Genomic DNA, 18665 nt, shown 5'->3' with positions numbered 1-18665 from the left:
ATTATATTAGAGCTTTTGAGAGAAGCCCAGATCAGCAGCAGAGTCCACAGGAAGAATCTCTGGGCCATTTTGCCCACTCAAGAGGAAGTCACATAACCATGGCACACACATCCAAAGGGTCCCAGACACGCACTTCCTGGCAGCCTAGATCAATCTTGCTGCGTGTTGGAAAAAAAAATTAAATCAATTTATAGAATTTAGCACTAGAGAGAACAGGAAACTAGTGCCAAAGTCCTCTACAGGATTGGGGGTAGAGGGGGGTTTGGTTAAAACAACAGCCCACATGATGCTGAGAATCACAGGAGAGGACTTGCTTCAGGTGACATCAACACATAACAAGAAAAAAACATTATCTGTCAGTGCTGTTTTGACCAAAAGAAAAGCCCTCCACTACATTAGCATGCTGAATCCACACCTGACAGATTACAGCACTACCTCCTACAAGCTTTACATTCTACCCATCTTTTTGGCCTGACTTCCCTCAGCATTTCAGAGAAGCACAGTAGAAGGCAAAAACTAAAGTCAAAAGGGGAAAAAAAGTCTTTTACCATTCTTTTGCTCAAATGGTGGCCAAACTGCTGTGTGAGATCCAAGGATGGGGAAACCCAGGCAAATAATCCAGCTACCCTGCAAAGCTCTTTTTAAAGACCAACACATTATATACTCATCGCAACCTTTTTATTCAAGGACATTTTAAGTTTACCATGCAGGCTCTCCTTTGAGCTTTCCTGTCAAGGTTCTTTTCTGCTCCTGGGTCTATGAAAATGAAATGCCAGCAGCCATTTCCCTCCTTTCAAGCTTTCAGGAGCAAGTGCTGCATTGGGCTGCTCACACAACCTGCACACAAAGGTTGCTGAAAGCAACTGAATCCTCCTGAAGCCAGCAGGTTCTGCTGACAGAGGGCAAAAAAAAGCCCTTCCTTTTGCATCTGCTGCCACACAGACATGAAGTGTGCTTTCTCAAAGCAGAGTGCTACCTGGTCAGCACCAGTCAGGAAAAAGCCAAGTCTTACTGAGCACACACCTCTTACTGGCTTTCTCTTTTGACCTGTCTGGGAATTTTGGAAAGGGCAGCAGGATAAGACAGAAAGAGGGAGATGTCTTACACATGGTGCTGCCAGCTGTCCTAGATATGAAGCTGTCCTAGAGTCACTTCTGACAGCTTTTTTTAGACAAAAAACAGTCATGGGATGTACTTGTGCTCGTTGTATGGGAGAGATAATTTTTTGGAAAGAATATGGTGTTTTCTTTGCTCTAGATAGAGTAGATGCTGTGCAGCTTAAGGATAGTCTTATTGACTGATGTCAATAAATAGAAGGCCTTTTCAATCTTTTCAGGATCTTCTCCAAGTCCTGGAAGCCTGCACAGGGACAAACCACACAGTTTGTACTGTGACACATTCTAGCATTCTTTGGAAACAGAACTGGAAGTTATTTATGGGAAGACTTTGCACGTACAAATGACACCTGGCATTCTAGTAATTCTGTTTCTAACTTAGAGCTGGGTAGGATGTTTTAATTTCAAGTCCTCCTCATCCATGGATGGACTGTGGAAAGAAAGCTAAGACAGATGCACCTTTTTGGCTGGCAGGGGAGTTTCAAACTACATCTAGAGAAAAAAAAAAAAAAAAAAAAAAAAAGAAAAGAAAAGAAAGAAAGAATGGAAAAAAAAAAGAAAAAAAAAACAAAGTAAAATATATTCTTTATTGTCACAGAAAAACTATCAATTGTTTTTAAACCAGACTGATAGAAGCATTTGCATTCAAAAAGAATTTCACAAAAGCATCTGAGCTCCTGTATAATCAGCAGTGCAATGCTGATGAACTATAGTAATGTACACATAACATCCTTGGCTAAAATCACAGTTGTGTAACATAAACAAGAGTTTGCTCAGATTAATCTTGAAGAGCATCTATTTCCTTGGTGTTTGGGAAGTTTACAGGCTTGGTTTGCCACTACTGTACTTGTCACTGAGGACATGTGCCTATTATAGAAAGCTGGCAGATGAATCCTTCTAAGCAGTTACCATTTTCTTTGCTTTGTGAAGCCCTGTCACTTTGACAATACCTAATACATCTCATTCACACCAAAACCTGAGTGAAAAAACTTTAAAAAAAAATCCAGATCTCCTCATAAAAAGCAGCCTTTTACAAAGTTGCCAAACTGTTCATAAATTATCTGTACCAGGCTTCCACATACAGAGCAATTAATTTCACAAACAAGAAAAAGACAGTTGCATAATTTAAACACAAGGTTTAATTTATGAATTTTTGATAGGCAGCTTTTCTGTGCTTGTCATTTTCAAAACATAACTACAGATGCTTAAATTACATATAAAAATCCTACTTATTTAAATCAGCTTTCTGTATGTGGAATATAACCAGAACATGCTTGTGCTCTTGTCCTTTCTCCTCTTCATGCATAACATTAACATTTTTGGGTATTCCAATTACAGCTAGAATTATCAAACAACATGTACACCATTTTATCAAAGGTATCATAGGCACCATACAAATATTCTAAATTAGTTGTGTTAGAAAGAATCAGACAAAATATCTGTTAAAAAACTCAGCATATCATGCTGCTTATTAGTCAAGGCACTAGTGGTTCAAAGAGAAGGCAAATTTGGGATTATACTTCTAGCACAAATTAACTAGATACGCTTTCCACTTTGTTCCAGTGGAACAATTAAAGGATTATTGCAATAAACTTGCGTTAATTTGTACCTTGGATGACTTTCAGAAACAGCAAACAAGATACATAAGCTGTTATATGAAGTATCAAAACTAAATCTTGGAAAAATTCAGGTTTACTTTCAGGATTAGTGGCAAATAGCCTTACAGTGACAAGAGGCATGCAACAAGAACACATACAGTGATAGCTGAAACTCGGGCAGAGTTTACATAGGTGACAGCAGGTCGATGACTGAGAGCATTTTTCCAAGAAGAAAGCAGCGAGAGCAAGAGCTCAGGAATTGAGCTCCCTTGGCAAAATGACTTGATGAGAAAAAGGAAGAAAAGTGATGAAGTCAAAACACAATGCACAAAAAAAGAAGATATGGTTATATCAATCACTAGATGAATGCTAAATATTCTTCTTGTAAAATGAAGAAGAAATGTAATTCTTATTGTATGTCAAACTATTAGACTTGGCTTAGCCTTATTAAAATATGGACACAAAACAAAGTTGGAGACGTGAGGTGGAATTTTGAATACCTAAAAAAAAGAAAAATTCCTATGGAGACCAAGAAGAGTGTGTGCTGAACACTCAATTACACAGCTACAAAGTCAGCTATGATTATGCAGGTGTAAAAAACATTAAGTCCTTGAAAGAGATTCTCACTTAGTATTTCCAGTTTCACTTTACTCTGTTGGCACTGTTGATACTTATTTTGCTGACCCAACTCTAGTGCTCAACAATACACACAATTGATATTTTCTCACAGAAATATTCTGAATATGGGACTTCTATTCCACTTAAATTATCAAAAGAATTTACACATTTTTATTTTTAAATTTATTTGTTAAGATTTTTATTAATTTTTAAATTATTTTATCTGGCTTAACACAACTTACTAGTGCCAATATATCATGCAACTCTGCTTACTGCTTATCTTTTATGGATAATTAATTTGGGCACACATCATTTATAATATTAATATTATATCATTTATAATATTATCGTATATTCATGAACAATTTAGCATTTTGATTTTTAATGACACCAACATACAGCTGAAAAAGACAGCTCTTTTGATTTACAGCCACGCCTGAATTAAGAATAATTAGTAGCTGTAATTGAGATTTTGGAACTTGACTACTTACCTAGGCAAAATTTTTGTTTTGCAATATGCATATTAATATCTGTAAAACTAAAATACTTTCTGGATCCTTGGCTGCAAAAGTCAACCACAGAAGTTACCAAAATCCACTTCCTGCCATACAGTGGAATTAACCTTCTTTCATGCTTTTATTGTTTTTCCTTCCTTGCTTTTCCCTCTGCTTGACCATCTAGGCCAATTTTACCTTTTTCATTCCCTTCTACTCCAAACTTTACTTATCCATTCTCATCTATTTTTTTGCAAGCCCTCCACTTCTAAAGAAGAAGGGGGAAAATATATTTACAGGCCTGAAAAAAACTCCATACTATAGAAAGGAATTGTCAATTTCAATTCACTATCCATAATAAAGTACAGCAGGAGAAAGCAAGCCAAGCAGAAAGATCAGTAAACCACAGCAAGATAGCACAGATCTGTAAGAGGCAATTGTACTGGAATCCACATGACAATACATGGAAATAACCAATACCTATAGTTAGTACAGGAGATCCATATAGTTTAATGTCAGACCTCCAAAAGAAGCTATGTAAGCCTTAGATAAAGAGCCATTTCTGTACCTATTAATGCAGGAATGCAGCTGGATAAATAGAGCAAATTTAATGATAGTGCTATTACTCTAGAGGTGATAAAAAATTGAATAATCATCATCTTCAGTGTGATGTTTCTCTTTTGGTCTTCATCAGACAACAAAATAAGTACAAGTACATGTACTTGTCATGCACTAAATACGGAAACCAGCAAGACTAAATCATAAGACAACAATGCTGCATTGCTCAAATAGGCCAATGCAAGAAGCCATGTGTCAGACTATTCTCTTTATCATATGTATCATGCTCAAAATTACCTGGAGTTCATGAAAAATATCCAAGAATGGTAAAACACACAAACTGTTCAGACAAACACATTAGTAAAGAACACGAAGTATTTGGTCTGGAGAAATGACTTCAAGACTAAGGAGCACCTGAATGTTTCTTGTCAAACATACAAACATACATACATACAAACATACATACAACTGGTTTTCTTTTTATGCTACATCATAATTGTTACATTAAACTGTTTTCTTGCCAACTTATACACAGACATTTTTTTCTATATTAGGTGTATATATGTAGGTATTTAGGCCCTGCAAATAAGAGGGTTTTAGTTTATTGTGCTTTACATGACTAACACTTCAATGAGCATGAGGGTTGTTCCTGGGCTTACCCAGCCAGTTCCACTTCCTTGGGTTTTAGTGAACAGCAGTGATGACCCTTGTAACACTGCCCATGATGACATCCAATTCTTTCTGTAAATAATTGTAAACAAACATAAAATAAATTGACTCTGAAAGCAGATATTTAAACCGTCATTCACTGTTGCCCAGCTGACCTGTATGTTAATATAGTTAAGCACATATATAGTCATTAGTGGCATCAGTAAGTCTTAATTGCTATCATATTTGTAGAAGGGAACATATGTTAACAATCCCAGCCTGACCATCAAAGTCTAAATCAAACAAAGCTAATTAGTAGTAGAAGCAGTTCACCAAGAGAAACACCATGCAATTATAATTTCAAAGGGGCTAATCTGGAATGCTCAGCTCACTGTGTACTTAACAGATCATGCCAAACTACTGCATAATTCTGAAATCCATTGATATGAGCTGCAACTGTCCCATGTTTATGTAATAAGCTCATTTATATTGGCAATAAATTATTTGCAACACATCTAAAAAATTAAAAGAAAGAACAAGTTGTTTCAGTTGTCTGACTATTTGATTTTATGCCAGCAGACCTGTCCTCCTGAGGTTATTAAAAAAAATCTTGACTGAATATCTATTCCCTTTGCCCAACTGAATTATTACTTAACAGCTCTCAAAGTGACAGCATGGCCATGTTGTATCTTTCTGTTCAGCAATGCAACAATCCAGATCAATGATTCCAGCAGATGCAATGTAAATGATGACAGCACACAGTACACATGCAACTGTCTACCCAGCCCTACCAAACTCTTGGAAGCAGCTCTGAGAAACCAAAGTAGAGGTCGGATGTGCTGCCCAACTGCACTGGTCTAGGTCAGGGTGGGTCTACAATACCAACTGGGCATTGGCTATTTAATCCTTAGAACAAGCTTGCTTTGTGTATCACAAGTCTGGGAAACACTGAACTAGATACAACATGCTATTAGATCTGAAAGATTAAATTAACAAAAAAAAAAAAGCAGCGGGGCAGGGGGGGAAGGCAAGAAGCAAATCTAAATTAACTCTGAGGATGTGCCACATCTCTGCAGTATTTGCCATTGATTCCTTGCAAAACACCAGAAATGTAGTTAGACAGCATCACCTGATTACACATTACGATTTATAGTGCAAATTACTGCCTGGGACGCAGTGAAAAGTTAGAAATTAGGTCACTCATCACCTAAAGGAGACTGACACTGCTCCAAACCCTTCACAAGCACAGTGAAGGAAGAATTAAGGGAGCACATGGATGTGCACTCCTTGGAAGCTAAAGGACGGTAAGCGAAAGTCTGAAAGCTCCTCTTAGAACAATTTTATCCAAGGAACAAGACACAGTATAACCTATACAGATTTGCTCTTAAGTAAATCAATCAATCAATCAATCAATGCCATTTTAAAAAGCTGTCTCTCATCAATACACCTTCATGAAATCACTGGCCTGGCCCTGATACATGAGCCTCTGGCTCTCTGCAGTGCATTAGCTTTAGCTCATTGGGACAAACGCGTGGGGTAAGGTTAAGCTGTGTCATACAGGAAAACCTCTAAGGCAAATTCAGACAAAAAATAAGAAGTTGCATACCCCAGTGTGCTGTTCTAATACAAAAGGCCTTGCATAAATCCTAAGCACATGCACTTTTTAAGTCCAAGACTTACCGAACTTTCTTCCCATTTTCTGTAATTTTTGTCACATTTAATAACCCATACTTTTCTTGACCCTGTAAGATAAGAATAAGTCATAATAAATATAAAATAAAATCTGCTTCTATTAACATCACATCACAGAATAAAATCCCCCAAATAATCCATTTCTGGCAATGAGCCGTCTTTGCTCATGTTCTAATTTCAAGAAACTGTCTTTAAGCATATTTAAATATTAAGAGATCAGCAAAATCAAAATTCCTCTGGGAAAGTACTTATTACCATTCAGAAGGTTAAAAGCTTTCCTTCAATACCAAGGTTCTTTGGACAAGCCAAATTAAACAATTTGTGATAGAAGACAGTGAAAATTATGAATGTAAATTTGTAATGATTTGTATAATAGCACAATAGTCTTTTACTAAAAAAGGAGGTGGCTGATGAAAACCAGCCTAAATTCCCATACAAATTCTTCCTATTAATTTTAATACGATTTCATATTTTAAATAAAACATGGTTGAAGTGCATAAAAATTAACATATTCATGTTAAAAACAGAAGATCTTTGATGTCCTCTTTTTCTCCTATCCCTATGGAAAATAGCAGAATTTTAAACTACTTAGTTATGTCTTGTTGATGAAAACCATCTATATCAGCATGCCTACAAAATAATTTTAAGACCAGTCAGTGATGGGTGGGAAAAGAATACTGCTGAACAAGAAGGCTGTTTGCAAGTTTCAAATATTTGGATTGAATATTTCTAGTTTCTGTGTAAAAATAATAAAATGAAGGAATGTTCAAAAAACCATTCTAGGATAAAAAGATTTTCTTAAACCATCATCTTAAGACAAGGTATCAAAATCTACCATTTCCTTCTGACACCCCAGCCTTGTCCTACCAGACAGTGGTGCTAAAAGAACACTAAATTATTTTATCAATTCCTCTTCAGTATCAGCTTCTAACAGTTCCTAATGTATGAAATAAGCTATTAGTTGAAACCATCAACTAAGGAATGTATCCAAATTAGTTTTATCATTAAAAAAATTACTCAATTATAGATCCAATGAAAATAGAAGATAAATCCCCTTCAGAATTTTCCTCTAAATCCCAAATTTAAATGGACTGAAACTGCATAATACAATTTTGAAGAATTTTTTTTTTTCTGGGATACCATGGACAACACTCTTATCAGAGACACAGATCTGTTTTCCATGGACCTTAAAAATTCTACCTACATGTTCCAAGCCCAGCACATAAGATACAGAAAAGACACATTATCAAGGACAAAGGTGTTTAGCTGGTGGATCAGATTTTACTTCAGTCCAATGGTAACTGCTGCTCTTACTCAGTTTAATACTGTCACTGGGCTGAAATGCTCTTCATAGCCAGTGATAGATGCATTATTTTCCAAAACTGGTATTTTCAACAAAAGAAGTGAGTCACTTTCCCTCGTACACTCTCCAAAAGGCAAAACAAATGAATTATCCTATTCTTTAGACTATTCTATTTGTGATTCATGTGGACCATGGACCAACAGTCCTATGAACTACACCCTTTTAACCAACCTTTGGCTTTTAACAAGCAGAACAGCTTATCACCAACTTTCACAGTTACTGAGCAACCTGTGCTCACCTCCCAAAATAAATAATGGTTTTAATCAATTATTCACTGTGGAACAAGTGGGGCTGTTCCAGAGAATTACTCAGAGAAAGTATCATACTGCCCTACTTAGCAGCAACACTAGGGGGTACTAATGGGAAAATTAATGGAATCAGGAAAAAGAAGAGGAAAGCAGGTTAAGGATCAAAATTCCCAAAAATTTACCAACTTTCTCCGGAATATTTAAATCCCAGGGAACAGCTAAAGAAAATACAGATTTTTTTTCTATTATCTGAATCGGGAGTGAGCTCTTCTGCAAAATACAATTCCAAAAATTCAAGATCTGAGCCATATTTAAAGAAATTAGATCACATGCAGCAATAATTGCTTTTGTGCAGGGCTATCAGCTATGCTTGCTTAATAAACAACATTTATTTTATTGTGAATAACTGTTTGAAGTATTGTAAGAATAGATTATCATGACTAAGCCAGAGAACTATTCTCCTGCATGCAGAATAAGAAAGAAACAGGAGAAATTGTGACTTTAATGCCCTGAGGTACCTACCAAGGGGCTGCTAAAGCTGACCAAGTTACTTATTTCAATGCTACTATAGTACAGTCCCAGAATTTAAAAAAAAAAAAAAAAAAAGTTTTTTATCCATTTTCCACTGTTTGAAAATGAATGATCACATTTCAAGCATAAACTGAAATTTTAAAAAAGCTATTTAGCAGGCTTAGGTTTTTCTCCCAGATCTTAATTTACTAACTCAAAATGACAGAGTTTATGGTGCCCTATAGGATAGGTCCCCTACCTCTATTTAAGAAGACTGAAACACAAGCCAAAATCAGAAGTATCAAATGCTACAAAACTATTACTGACTACTAGCAGTGAGGGATTCCATGAAGGGGGGGAATTTGTTTCTGTTTTTACCTTTCAGCATGCTACATATGAAGATATGACTGTTGGAGGAAGCAAACTGAGTTCCACATTTTTTAACTTAAATACTATTTTTAACTTAATATACTATCACAAAGTTGCATTTAAACCAAAGACATTCACATTTTTTTCCTGAAAGCAGAGTTGGATTGTAACACATTCCTTCTAAAATGCAAAGCCTTCAAACAGTTTTATCCCATTATTTTTCCCAAGAACAAGAAGGCTTACCCTCAATTCTCTAATCATGAATAGCTCAGTTTCTACAACATCTACTTATCTATTTAAACACTTTGCATACTGACTGTGGCTTGATGCTTTGGTGAAGAAGGAGATGACTCATTTTCAGGAAAAACGGCCTTAGAAGCAGTTGATGATTCCTATAAAATTCAAATAATCAATGTCAACAGATACTGTTATTATCTTTCATACAATTATTTTATGTTTTTTAACCTAAAGATGCTTTCTCTCTCTCTCTTTCTTTTTACACACTCATTAGAAAAGTACTTATTCTAAGCATTTATAATATTCTCAGACAGCTACATTCTAAATTTGCTTACTAAACAGTGTTTACAGACAACACTCAAACTGGGTTAAATTAGTAGATAACCATTTAGAAAAAAGAATGTTAATACATGCTGCATCAGCTTCAAGCAAAGCCTTCATCCTAATAAAGGAGTAGATTTTTTGTATGACACTGCTACCAAATTATGATGTATATTTAAAATAATGGCTTATTACAAGATACTATGTATGAATACTATGATTTTAAGGAATGCAATATATTTCTGTGTGGTTAGTAAATACAAGATTAGCATAAAAAAGTTATGGATGTAGAAAAACACATACCAACTTTATTAATTTTTGCGAGTCATGATCATTAATCTCTTTATAATCAAACACTGAAAATCTCTAGAGATTTTGGGTTTTGTTATGAACAGTTAACTACCGACCAAAATAAAATAATAAATCTCTGAAAATAAAAATTGCCCATCTGGAATTAGAAAAAAAAGGCATGTGCATTTCCTCTGAAGTAATGACTGCCTTGCACAAACACACTGCTTGAAAATCTGGTAAAGAATTTCAAATGGAAGAAAAACATCACTTGTTCTCTGTTACTGTTAACACATTTCTCCCCCTCTCTTTTTAAATCCCTTGATAGCTCTCCTAAACCCAGTTTGCTTTTGCAACATAGCACTCTGCACACTTGTGCTTTAAAATTCACTTGCAAATCTACCTAGAGAAGTGGCTCACTAATTCTCTTAGTAGCATAATAACAGAGAACTTTAGAACTCCTAAGCAGAACAGCCTAAATGATCCCTATTTTCAATATTTTGAAAATATTTTTCCATACTTTTTTCTTCAAAGAAAAAAAAAAAAAAAAGTTCAAATTAAGAAAATCAATTGTCCCTCGCAGGAAGGTATTTTTTCCTATGTTTATAGAATTTTTTAGCTGATGTCTATATCCAGATATGTGCCACAGCCAATAAACTGTTAACCAGTATGTTTGGTATCATCAAATTCTCATGAGCCATGGCAACCCATACTTTTACTCTGACACACTTCAAATACTCTTTTGACTGCCCTATTTTCATACAATTGAGTTTCATTATTTTTTCCAGGAAAAAAAACAAATAAGGAAAACAAGCAGAAAACAGCTAAAAAGAAAGCTTGGGGTTCATGTGCCAAATGAATAGAACCAAATACCAGTTGCTTTCCTTTCTATCTCATTCTGAATTTGATATAGTTTTCATACAGCAAAAGCAACTCTCGAACAAGAAATGCAGTATTTGTGGTAAGGAAACATTCCCTTTTCACATACTAATTTAAAGCAGAATATATTAACAGTGTATCTGCTAGTGGTAATAAAACAGCTACACTAAAAATTATCTGTCTTTCCATAAAACATTAGTTTATTGCTCCACTAAATGTTTTAAGTTTTCTCAAAACATTGATGTTGTGCTTCACATAAACTATTTTCTCCTTACCAATAAAAAACACTTGGCTGCCTACACATTTGGAAACTGTTACAGGAACTTTAGGCTGCTGACTTAAGATATCACAAATGCAGCTCAAATAGAGTTTCTTTTGGTCATTATCCATAACATTTGTGCATTTTCATGTTTGCTTCACTAGGTTTAAGTTCTTGATATGTGAACACTGAGCCTTGAAGAAATGTAAACAGCTCCACTTATTCAATGTTTTACAAAAACTTCTTCATTCAATGTAGCACCACATCAAGTTCTTTCCAAAACAGCAGTACATCTTATGCCGAAAAATAACATCTTCCTTTAAAAGCGAAGCCAGAACTTCAAGCTTTCTCCAACAAAACCATTCATACCTGTGAAGCATAAGCTGCACATGAGGCTAGAAGTGTCCACTCAGCTTTGATTTACCAGGGCTCCATCTAGGCTGTGTCTCATGGAGTGCCACAACACACTGAGTACAGAAGGATGCATGAGGCAGAGAAGAGGAGGAGGGAGGGGAAAGGGGCAGCAGTGGGATCTCAGAATCACTCGAGCTGAATTAATGCCGAGAGCTGCAAAGTCTCCAGCCAAGCACGGCCCACTGCCTCCTCAACACCACAAATGATATATCCCAAACTGACAACTCAAAAGCTCAAGATCAAATCCAATACATCCTCTTCTGAAGAGCTAAGTCAACTCATGGAAAGCAAGTCCATTAAAATGGAAACAACAGGTCGAGCAAGTGACGTTCTGGGCAGCAGATACGTTGTCATTACAACTAGTGTGTTTTGTCCATTCAAGTTTGGTTTTGACATCTGTGGTTACACAAGGCCACTCATAGGCTTTTCCTTACATTTTCAAATCTGCGTTTATTTAATTTTTTTTCTCAAAGTTTTAGGAAAAGGGAGCTTAAAAAATGCCATTTCTTGGTATTTCATAAGAAGTTTGTGCTACAATTTCATCACTACCAAGTTATTCAATTTTCCATGAATCTTGGGAGGGACTGCAGTGAAGTTACAGAAACCAGTATGTCACCACTGTACAGCACCCATTTCAGTTCCTCCCTGCTCACATCAGCTCTCCTCACACACAGGCAGAATGGCCTGGCACAAGCAGAAATGGCTAGCAAAAGGTCAAAGCAGATGGAGAGCAAGGGAGAAGCCCTTGTCTCCTTGCTAGCCTAAACAGCATCTGTTACTGTAAAGCCCAAAAAGACTACCAAGAACATGCCCTAAGAATGGGCAGAAAACAGCTTCTGTTGTTACTGACTCACAGCATTTTTCAGACTAAACACCAGCTCAGCTCTGGAGAGGATCAAAGCCAAGTCTTTCAGTACTTTCAGTACTGTCCTCTGCCCTTCAATAACAACATTACAACCCTGCTGTAACCATGCACAGCTTTTCCCTTGAACTAACACTAGCTAAAATACTTCAAGGACGAGGAAAGAGCTACTATTCACAAAGTAACAATAGTGAAGTTATTGAACTGCCCTTGGTTGTGCCTGCATGTTATACACAGAGATACAAGAGACTGAAAGAAAAATGAAATTTCAGAAATTCAGACATAGTCATTTCTGATAGATTAAATATGTCACATATTAGAAATAAGTGGCACTTCAGCATGCTGATAACTTGCTCCTACCTTGTCGTTGGTGTCTAGCACAATTGTGCTGTGCCTCCATTTTGTTAAAACTATTGGTTCCTGTAGCCTCCTGTCCAGACTTCTACTCTTTATAATATCTCTCTGCTGCTGTGGTGAAGCATTATACTAAAGAAAAGAAAAATAGAATTTTAAGTAAAATTTAATTCATGCAAACAAGACCTGGACATACCACTCATATGCCTAAATAGTGCAAACTTTCAGACTCCTGATGTTACCACCCAAGGGTGTGAAAACAGCCTTGATTTTATTCTGCATTTAGACTTCAGAATTGTCCTTTCTCCTGCAGTTCTCTCTGAAGCAGTAACTAAGACTGTGTTGGGATAATACTCTCAATTGGCAGAGATGATTCCTTCTGCAGCAGATGCTGCTGATTTTGCAACCCAACAGGGTATTGAAAACCACCAAGGAATTACAGGAAATACAAGACTTAAACATTCACTCTTTATATTACATTGACAGTAGTACAGCACCTGACCAGCTCTTGCATAAGAAAAAGAAAACCTATTATCCTGCAGTAAGATAATTAGATTATTATGATTGCCTGGTATGACCCTCTTTGACCCAAAGATTTGGGATGCCTAGGAGAGGAGACATGAGGGTGAGGACTCGCTTTTTCAGAATAAACACATCAAATTGCTTATAAAAGAGTCTGCTGGTGTGGAATGGACATACCACATACAAATGTACACATTCCATATGCACAGAAGATAAACATTTAGCAGGAGGTAATTTTAAGTCCTAGCAGAGCTTCAACAACTGAGGAGAGACCATATTTATCATAACACAGGCTTTCTAGTAAAGAGCATGCAAACTTGCTGAGAAAATATGAAGGTTATGAGAAGGACACAGCATTTCAATAGATCTCACAATTGAAGCATATTTTTCTTTAACAGTGTTGCCATTTTATACCATCACAATCAATACATCATAAAAAATTCTAAAAATATTTCAGACAAAGTGTTATACTGAAAACACAAATAAGAAAAGACAACATTAATGTATGGGGGTTTTAAGTAATTTATTAAAATGTCATTCTTTCGAAAGACTAGAATCTGCACATATAAAGAAATTTAAGGCAGTATTTATGGAGTCACATAAAGCACTAGAATCCACTAGGCAGGAAATAACAAAGAAAAGTGAAGTGCCCCTTTCACCTGAGAAGGGTAAAGCAATAATCTTTGCAAGGACACTGAGTTCTACAGTGTTGCTACTGATTCCTGCTATAAGCTCAGAGCCTCAGATGTTCAAAGACAGAATAACCTATACCAATAGGTTTGTTGCTCATACCAACAAAGCATGGCAAGGTTTAACCTAAACAACATAAACAGTAAATCTAAACAAAACTGCATAATACAGTTATATTTATTGTCCAAATAAAGAACCAGCATTGCTACTGCTATAGCACTCATGATGCTTGAGTTCGCTTTGTATTTTACTATGAATGGAGTTAATGCTCCAATAAGCCAACAGCTGCCTAAAAGCTAAATAACTTTAGCATTTTGTTACATTATTTGAACATGCACAAGACTAGTAAAACATTCCCAAGTGAATGGATGTTGCAGTACTGAGAACAAAATTCAGTAGTTCATGTACAGACAGAAACGTATCAGCTATCTCTACAGAAAGTCACTTCTGAGCCTGCCTTTGTACTGGCCCCAGCACATTTCCACTCACAAGAAAACTGCTTCCGTACAGCGGTGAGGTTTAAGCAACTCAGTTTGTCTCCTTGTTAAATCAAAAGCTGAGTCACGGTACATGCTGAAAGGACCCTAGTACTGGCTTGCTTTCTCATTAAGGAAATATCCACTCTGCTGGTGCTCTTGCAACCCAAACCGCAGCAGCACATTGAGCAACGTGCAGCAAAATTACCTGCCAGCATTAAAACTAAAAACTAAACAATCTCCAGTGAAACTACGTCCAAATCACAAAGGCTGCAACAAATAGCATTCCTTGCAGCAGCTCTAACCCATTTAGGTGGGCAACTCCAACACATTTCTTGCTATTAAACGGAACTGTTATTTCAGAAATAGATTTACACATTACTGACACTAGTATACATTATTTATAGAAATCTTCCATGCACTTTCCATTTGAGTAACTCAAGTAATTGAATAAACTAATATGTATTTTGACATAATTTATCTTGAATTCAAGTACATTTTAAAAGTTAGGATATGGGCATAGGTGATCGGTATTTAAATGGTGCCTTTGATACTATCACAAGCCATCAGGAGTTAACTTCCCTAACAGACAGCCACACCTTGAAGGAGAAAGGAACTGTAACATGAAATTCAAGTTTTACTAAACATATTTAACAAGAAAACAAAGCAACAGTATATGGAATTCATCAACAAAGCACTGCTAACAACTCAGGAACAGTGAGCTCTATGCATCTTAGCAGCTTAAATAATTTGCATTGGTGATACAAACAAGTGTTAGTAAACTGACAAGTCTTTAAAGGGAACACTTGACATTTCTGCCCCATTTTTCTCACAATAGAAACTTCAAGTAAATTTTTTTCTCTTGGATGTCTATGAGGTTTTTTGTTTGTTTTATTCATTAGAAATGGTAAAACATACTTGGGGGGAAGAGTGATGTGGAAATAAAAAGTTTTGTGTTTCTGGGCTCAAGATGAGTCTCTACCTTTAAAATACATGGCTTGGCCTGTGATCTCCAAAAAGATGTCTCAGAGGGAGACAGAGACACCACTTCCTACTCTGCACTGTCCAGTGGTACTCACCATCCTCTAGACCAGGCAGAGTCCAGTGGCTGGGGAGAGGTAGCCAGAGCTGGAAGGCTTGCCTGGTTGGATGACACCACTCTGCTTCTCTTTGCTGTGCCCCCACCCAACCTCAGCTCAAAAAGCCCTGCAGAACAGCTTTGGGTCCAGTTCCCTTTCTGACACTCCACAGGACTCCTGCCTGCAGAGAAGCTGCTCTCTCTCTTGCCTCCTGATTTGCAATATTGACTATTGTTTACCAGACACTAGGTTGGGCCTGCCTTCCCACAAACAAAATCTTGTTTTTACGTGGTTATGGTTCTAAGCAGGCTTTCTATGCCTAAGACTTGGTGTAATCTTGAAGACAGATCAGGCAAGGGCTATCCTCTGCAATAAAATCAACCCATTCACCACAGCGCCTAGTGGGTCAACCCTTGCTACACCACATGCCTTAACAGCATCTTCTCAGGGTGCAATGCTATTTTCCTAACCGTAAAACTTTTTAAAACATAGAACACAACTCCAAATTTACATACTACTGCTCCTTGGAAATCCTCCACAAACTCAAACTTGTCCCATTACACCAACCTCTCTGGCACATCACCCCAGCTTGTTCCCCATTTCATTGGGAGCATCTCCTATCACACAGCGGGCACATGAGCAAATCGGTCATTCTCTGACAGCACACACCAAGCAAAACAGGGATGTTTTTGTAACAGTTCTTGTTGTAGTTCAAGGACACCAGCGGTGTAAATTTAGGTCACACAATATTCTTTTCATTGCTGAATTTGTTCAATACCTTCTCTAGCTACTTATAGGCTTTCTTCACCTCAGTACAAAATTTTCTAACCTCTTCAACTGGCTGAGTGATTTCTATTTAATTTTAAGCTGATACATGGCATGGCTCAAGGCTCTGTCCTAGCCTAATTGTGGTTGAAACAAATGTAACACCTCCAAGTTATTTGTAGCAGTTGTCCCCATTCTACAGGGATGGCACAGATCTGTCAGCTTTAAGAAACAGAAAAAAGATTTTTCTTGGTTTGTGTTAGCAACATCTTCAGCCAGACAAGGGAACTGGACGGGCTAAGGGAGAAAAGACTGGGAAGCAGCCAATACTGATAGTTGATAAAGACCTGAAGTGAAGCATTTTACTCTTCCTTTACTGCAGTCAAAGATCAAAACAGCAGCATTTAAAAACACTGTGCTATCCTATTACCCTTTAGCACATCATACATGTTATTTGCAGTTGTCCCAGTAGAGTGTCTGAAATAGAAGAACCTTCTTTGAAAAAACTAAAGCTGCCTCAGAATAAAATTACTTTCTAGTGCTCCTACTGTCCTTGGCTTTGAATAAACTTCTTTGTTGTGATAGATGTAACACCTATTTTACAGCTTTTGCTTTTCTTATCAACTAATCAGAAACACATTTTTCTTAAACCTCCATAAACAAATAAATCAGGATTATTTTTGTCCTTTTAAGGGATGTCATTCCCTTCCTTTCTCTAGGCAATGAAGACTCCTCATTCTCTGCCACAGAATGTCAGGGAGGCAGCAGTTGGAGGGCTCAGCCACACGGAAGGAACAAAACCCAGGCAGAATGAGACCATTGGGACAAGCAGCTCTAGCTCAGATATACCAGTGACTGAAAGACACCTCTGGATAACCTACTTTGTTCATGTTGCTTCCCTTTTTAATCCTCAGGGTCACCACCACTGCTCATCTTTGATAAGCAGCCCTAAGTCCTTGCTGATTGCCACAGGTACCAATGTCTTCAACAGATGGACTGCCATGGCAAAGAGAAAAGCAGGTCTCTGCACATTATGGACTAACAGTAGGCAAAGATGGAGGAGGAGATGCCCAGTAACTAATATGGCTACAAATAAGACTTGGCCAAGAGTTTAGAATGCAAAAGAGGCAGAAAAATCCACTGGTTTAACAAAAACCCTTCCTAGAGAAAAATGAGGTTCTTAGGGATTAAGGCAGCAGAACTTAGAACATTAGCATGAAAGAAAGGTAAGATACAAATGAAGAAATTAACTGTGTGCCCAAGCTCCAACCGGGGGGAGGTGGTAGCCACTAAACCCCAGGACAAATCAGGAAGATCAGGCCAGTTTTTTTGAGTAGAAATATATATATTAAAGAGAAAGGGAAAAAAACCCTGACTGCCTTCTCATACTTAACTCAGGTTTGCTTTTTTAACAACTTGTGTTGTTAAAAACCACCTGGACCCTCACACCAGCTAAGGCTGTCTCAACTTTCACCAGCCAATCCCAAATTTTAGGACAAGGATGTCACTACTGCTAATGAGACTGCCAGCGCATTGACTTGCAGTAGACTCAAATGCCAGCACATAGGGTAACCTCAAATCCAGCAGCACAGCTCAGAACAAGACAAATTTACCATAAGACAACCAAGCTATATGTTCTCAGATTTATTTTCTTTCACCATTTGATTGCATGGTATGTTCCTGACATTACCTGCACCCTGTTTTACTATCATTTCTTCAGCTATCATGCTCTAACAATTTTCAGGTCTCTATCAGGAAAATAATTCACCAGGAACCAGAACTGAGGCCCTGAGCTCACTCCCAAGGCTGGCAGTGGAGACGGTGAATTAAGACTGCTGATCCATTAACACTGCCAAAAATGAAGCTCCGCCAGCTACTGCTTCCTCTGTGGATACACCAGGAGAGCTTATGCTGCAGGAACTTGTGAGAAGAACACATGCAATTGCAATATCACAGTCTACAAATATTAATACTAAAACTGAGTTCGCTCCAGAGGGTCATAATTATACACATTTTCTTCCAAAGGCTACTCTTGGATCAGCGAGTTCGCTCAGAGGAAGGCCAAGCATCATGCTCTTACACCAGGTGTTGGCCTAGGAATGTATTTGGAAAATCTGAGATTTTTAATCTCTACTTTTTATTAGGTTGTCCCCTCTATCTCTCATTTGAGCTATTTATTCAATATTTATTAGACAGATTTCCCACTTTTTTTTTTTTTTTTGGCATTTTGATAGGTTAACTTTTTTTGAAACTTCATAAATTAGGGAGTTCTTGCTCCTGAGATGAGTCCAATTCCCCTCACCTTT

The 18665-nt window shown here is 37.2% G+C and overlaps 1 protein-coding gene across 5 annotated transcripts in view; it reads right to left on the bottom strand.

The window, feature by feature from the left end:
• ARHGAP12 (Rho GTPase activating protein 12) overlaps nucleotides 1-18665 on the bottom strand; it is a 76116-nt gene that overhangs the window by 14872 nt on the left and 42579 nt on the right. For 3 of the 5 annotated variants that reach the window (XM_058831819.1, XM_058831818.1, XM_058831820.1), the window contains 4 exons: nucleotides 12834-12959; nucleotides 9531-9605; nucleotides 6712-6773; nucleotides 5043-5124 (listed from right to left, as the gene is read on the bottom strand). In XM_058831819.1, the coding sequence (XP_058687802.1) occupies nucleotides 5043-5124; nucleotides 6712-6773; nucleotides 9531-9605; nucleotides 12834-12959 (345 nt within the window). Of the gene's footprint in view, nucleotides 1-2871; nucleotides 2995-5042; nucleotides 5125-6711; nucleotides 6774-9530; nucleotides 9606-12833; nucleotides 12960-18665 lie in introns of all 5 variants that reach the window. The other 2 variants (XM_058831817.1, XM_058831816.1) reach the window with 1 other exon arrangement.

This window comes from Poecile atricapillus, chromosome 2, assembly GCF_030490865.1.
Source record: "Poecile atricapillus isolate bPoeAtr1 chromosome 2, bPoeAtr1.hap1, whole genome shotgun sequence".
In the NCBI taxonomy this organism is placed as follows: Eukaryota; Metazoa; Chordata; class Aves; order Passeriformes; family Paridae; genus Poecile; species Poecile atricapillus.
Note: the sequence above shows the minus strand (reverse complement) of the source record. Positions and strands in the feature narration are given on the sequence as shown.